Source organism: Vipera ursinii (assembly GCF_947247035.1).
Source record: "Vipera ursinii genome assembly, chromosome: 2".
Lineage (NCBI taxonomy): Eukaryota > Metazoa > Chordata > Lepidosauria > Squamata > Viperidae > Vipera > Vipera ursinii.
Genome location: NC_139513.1, coordinates 2,789,522 through 2,794,904, shown reverse-complemented (window position 1 = coordinate 2,794,904; position 5,383 = coordinate 2,789,522). Strand labels below are relative to the sequence as shown.

The 5,383-nt window shown below is 42.8% G+C and overlaps 1 protein-coding gene across 1 annotated transcript in view; it reads left to right on the top strand.

The window, feature by feature from the left end:
• LOC310635900 (zinc finger protein 197-like) overlaps positions 1-3,835 on the top strand; it is an 11,995-nt gene extending 8,160 nt beyond the window's left edge. The window contains exons 5-6 of the mRNA XM_083355265.1: positions 1-121; positions 1,545-3,835. The exon at positions 1-121 is cut by the window's left edge and continues 9 nt beyond it. Coding sequence (XP_083211391.1) covers positions 1-121; positions 1,545-2,764 — 1,341 coding nt within the window. The 3' untranslated portion in view covers positions 2,765-3,835. The remainder of the gene's footprint in view (positions 122-1,544) is intronic.
• The last annotated feature ends 1,548 nt before the right edge of the window (positions 3,836-5,383 follow it).

Below are 5,383 nucleotides of genomic sequence, written 5' to 3'. Positions count from 1 at the left end.
GTGTCCTTCGAGGAGGTGGCTGTGTATTTCTCCGAGGAGGAGTGGTCCTTGCTGGATTCTGACCAAAAAGCGCTCCATTGGGAAGTCATGCTGGAAAATTATAGGAATGTGGCCTCTCTGGGTAAGCAAGTTTGCTACTCGCCCATCAGAGATTTTAGTAATTAAATGCCATCCACTGTTTCTTATTAAAAGGTCTCCAAAGACATGGCATCTCTTGGGAAGAAGCAGGAAGAGATCTAGCCTTTTTCTACTCCAAGGAAGGAAGTTTGTCTTTGTCTGTCTGTCTGTCTGTCTGTCTGTCTATTTACCTACCTACCTACCTATCTATCTATCTAATCTATCCATATTTCATGTTTCTAGCCCACCCCACATCTCCCTCACCATTCTTAAAGCCACCCAGTCACCCTATTGGGGAGATGCGACACATATAAATTTAATAAACAGAGTACTAAGCAAACATTTCAGTGCATAAAAATATTGAGGGCAATTCAGAAATAAACCTCCATTTGGTTATCAATGACAGACACTCACAGATACAGAACTTTTATTACACACATTAGAAGACTATAACATTACATTCCTTTTTGACATCATCGCTATTCAAATTGAGGCACTTGTCATAATGTCTTACAAGGTTTGAAATTCCTTAGTAGTAGTCGCTTGGCACCAAATCTGGGCTTTGTGTGTGTGTGTGTGTGTGTGTGTGTGTGTGTGTGATCAAAAACATCCCAATGGAACTGCTTGAAAAGTTCTTGGGCGTGTCTAGCAGTGTACGGGCAAGTATTATCATGAACCAACACCACACCGGAAGTTAGCATGCCCTGATGCTTGTTAAGGATGGCTCATCGTAATGTTTCACAATAGATGTCTGAATTGATGGTCAAACCCTGCTCCTTGAACTTCACTAGCAGTACTCCTTTGGCATCTTCACATTCGGTGGGATTTACAATGGCACCACTTCCGCTGTGGTGTTGGTTCACAATAATGCTCACTCCACACCGCTAGACGTACCCCTGGTCTAAATAATAATAATAATAATAATAATAATAATAATAATAATAATAATAATAATAATGATAATAATAATGATAATAATAATAATAATGAGGAATATTTGTACCTCGTTGAAATGAGGGATCCTTGGTGCTTTCTGAGCTTGGTTGTATTCTTGCAGACGTTTCATTACCCAAACTGAGTAACATCTTCAGTGCCGGTAAAGAGTGAGAACAAACCCTATTCCTTACTACCACTGATGATGTTATCTAGTTTGGGTAATGAAAGAACTGCAAGAAAACAAGCAAGATTAGAGAGCAGAACCCCTCAGGTTTTTCATTCTGCAGCATAGAGGTCAAGGGAGACCCCAACATAGCCCCATGTTTTTAACATACCCTGATAGACACAGGCAGAAGAATCACAAAAAGACCTAAAATGGTAGGGGCTTAAGTTTGGTTAATGTTTAAATAAGAGATGCAACAATGAGGAGCTTGATGCTTTTTGTACCTCATTTTATGTCAACTATTTTTCTTTTTTTCTGCTCCCATCAGGTGATGAATGGGAGATGATTGGTTCTGGCCAAGAAGTGGCAGCACCATTGCCAAAAGGCAGAATGAAAGACAAAGAGACATTTTTTGGAAAGCAAAGTTCTGAGGAAAAACAATTAAAGGGGGAGGTAAAGAAATGTTCTACTTTATCACATGTAGCTGTCAGTGACTTCTCGGGCAAAGATAATCAGTCAGAAAAAGAGGCTTGGCCACAGTGTGGAAAAATACCCAGAGATGAATCAGGATTATGTGACTGTTGCAGAAGCCACACAGTAGAAAAACAAAATGAACGTGGAAAACGTTTCCGAAGGACATTCTCGGTTACTTTGAGTCAGAGAATACAAGGAGAGAAACCATATAAATGCCTGGAGTGCGGAAAAAGCTTCAGAGACTCAAGTTATCTTACTTCCCATAAAAGGATCCACACAGGAGAAAAACCGTATGAATGTAAAGAATGTGGAAAGAGCTTTCGTTTTGCACAAAGCCTCACTTCCCATAATAGGATTCACACAGGCGAGAAACCATATGAATGTCCCAAGTGTGGAAAGACCTTCAGTCAAAAATATCAGTATACTGTACATAACCGAAATCACACTGGAGAGAAACCATATAAATGTACAGAGTGTGGAAAACGCTTCACTAATTCAAGCTGCCTCACTTCCCATAAAAGAATTCACACCGGGGAAAAACCATATAAATGCCCAGAGTGTGGAAAGAGCTTCAGAGCTTCAAGTTCTCTTACTGCTCACAAAATGATCCACACCGGGGAGAAACCCTACAAATGCAAGAACTGTGCAAAAAGCTTCAGACAAAAATGTCAATATATTGTACACAACAGAATCCACACTGGGGAGAAACCATATAAATGCTTGGAGTGCGGAAAAAGTTTCCGTTCGGCAAAACATCTTCCTTCCCATAAAAGGATCCACACTGGCGAGAAACCGTATGCATGCAAGGAATGTGGGAAGACCTTCAGTGAAAAACATCACTTTACTGAACATAACAGAATCCACACAGGGGAGAAACCATATAAGTGCTCGGACTGTGGAAGATGTTTCACTGTGTCAAGTTCCCTCACTTCCCATCAAAGGATCCACACTGGGAAAAAATCATACATCTGTCTGGTGTGTGGAAAGGGGTTTACTCAACATCAGTCCCTTTATGAGCACAGAAAAATCCACTTGAGGGAAACGCATAAAAAAAAACAGAGTAGAACCGTATAAACAAATTGTCAAAAATTTGGGATACTTGAGCTATTTATTACTGTGGAGAAAGGAAATGTTAGGGGATGAAGGGAAGATAAGAAGGAACAACAATTCTGAATAGAGTGCAGAAAAATAACTACAATTGGGGTTTTTTTTCAGTAATGTTGAACATTTGTCCATAAAAAGCCCCAAATATAATCTTTCTTGGAAGACCCACTTAGGAACTCTTGGCTTTTTGCATCTCTCAATTTATTGGCCACTAGAAGCACCTAACATAGTTGCATAACAATGACTCTGGCCTTTGACTTTGCTCCTTTTGCTGCTTAATTTACATCTCCATCATTAAACATTAATTACAAGGCTGTCAAGACTTTCATGTCTGCAACAGTGGCGAATATCTGTAGCTTGGGTGTAGGATCAGGGTGAAGGTTTGTTCTCCGAGCTTGTGGGTTGGTAACATCTTCAGTGGAATTTAGGGGATGTCAGGATTAAGTGTTCTTGTTTATAAGGGCTTCAGGTGTGGGTGAGTCAAGAGAGGGTCTTGTGATGGTTCAACCTCTCATCAGTGAGGAGAGGCTTGTAATGGGTCTTGTGATGGGGAGCAATTCCATCAACAGGCACATTGACCTACAACCAGCCTATGAACTCCTCAGAATCCAAATCAAGCACAAAGCCATCCAGAGAGATCACCGACCCTCAACCAACCCATGTAAGCCCCCCAGAAGTTCACCTCCCAATGATCCTGATCTGATGCAACCTCCCCATCTCAAAACCCATCACAAGACCCTCTCTTGGCACACCCACACCTGAAGCCCTTATAAACACTTAACACTGACATCCTCTAAACTCTGCTGAAGATGTTACCTAGCCTGGTAATGAAATGTTCGAAAACCCACCCACAAGCTCAGAAAACGATCTTCTCCTTCACCCTCAATTTCAGTTCTCTTATTTAGTCTTCTGGCTTGCCCAACTCTTGGGATGATAAAAAAACACCATACCAACTTTAAGCCAAGGATGGGCAATCTCAGCTTTGCTGTCATCATGCAATTTCTTGAAAATAAAGGTCTCTTTTGGTTTTCATTCTTTTAAGGAGTAATCTCCAGAATTGTTTTTATATAAAGTTTCAGTCTCGTAGCTTCATTCTTCCTTTTTAAAATGCACTTTTTACTCACGCAGTGCAGGACAGGAATCCGGACAATATTCCAGAGTTACAATGTCCAAGATCAAAGGTTTTCTTCTTTAGATCCCCAGTAATTTTCCTTACCTCATGATGAAACCATGGTTGAATCAGGGGTTTGGGTTGAAGTCCAGCCACATAGGTCTTCAGGAATTCCATCCAATACATAGATTCTCTGATTTAGAAGGGAGTTTGAACCATTAGGGATTGATCCAATATAACTTTTTCTCGGAAGAGAAAGTATCTTGTGATGAAAGTTGGCAGATTACTTGGCTCAGCTTGCCATGGGTGCCAAAGGATATCAGAACTCTCTAATTATTCCCACAACAATCACCCTGTGAGTGGTTTACCAAAAGAGAATGACAGGCCAAAAGTCACCCAGCTGGCTTCCATGCCTAAGGGCAGAGTTTCCCAACCTTTCGGCATTGGCGGCCTGGAGTGGGTGTGAGGGGACAAAGAAGGGATGGTTTTGTGGGAGGGGTTAGCCCATGTGCTCGTGCATGAACACCCACAACGTTCGCAGTGATGCGTGAGTGAAGCCATGTACACTCAAGACACGCGAGTGGGGCTGCTAATGCACAAGTGGGGCAACAAACTCCTGTAATGCTCATGCGAGTGGGGCCACAAACGTCCACAATGCTCACACAAATACAGCCACAAATGCCTGGGATGATGCTCATGTGAGTGGAGCTACAAATGCCCGTGGCAAGGCTCACACGAGTGGGGCTGTGAATGCCCATGATACAACACTGGTCACACGACTGGGGCTCTGTGAGAGCCTGAATATGCACACACCAACCAGCCACTCAAGTGCCTGGTGGTCAATGGGCCGCAGCCAGGTAGCAGTCCATGGTCCGCAGGTTAGGGACCCCTACCTAAGGGGAACTAGATCTCATGATCTGTACATTTCTAATCCAGCACCCAAATCACTCATCATTTATTATTTACTTATTTATAAAATATATAGGCTGCCCTTCTTATCTCAAGGTAACTCTGGGTGGCTTATTATGGGGCCACAAACACCTGTGACACTCACACAAATGCAGCCGCAAACACCCATGACGACACATGAGTGGGGCTACACATGCCCATGGCAAGGCTCACACAAGTGGGGCCACGAACACCCATGACACAGCAATGATTGTATGACTGGGGCTGTATATGAGCATGAAGATGTGCACACCAACCAGCCACACGTGGCCTGGCTATGTCTAATTTAATGAAGGTGTGTGTGTGTGTGCGCAGTGTTCCAATATCTCAGGGGTTGCCACAAAGAAGAGGGAATCAAGCTATTCTCCAAAGCACCAGGAGGCAGGATAAGAATCAATGAATAGTCTGAATAGAATAGAGCTGGAAAGGACCTTGGAGGTCTTCTACTGCTGTTGTGATTCAGGGTCAGCCTGTGGGTTCGGCAGTTGGGTCAGACGACTCAGAGGAGGAGGGGGGTGTTGAAGACCTTG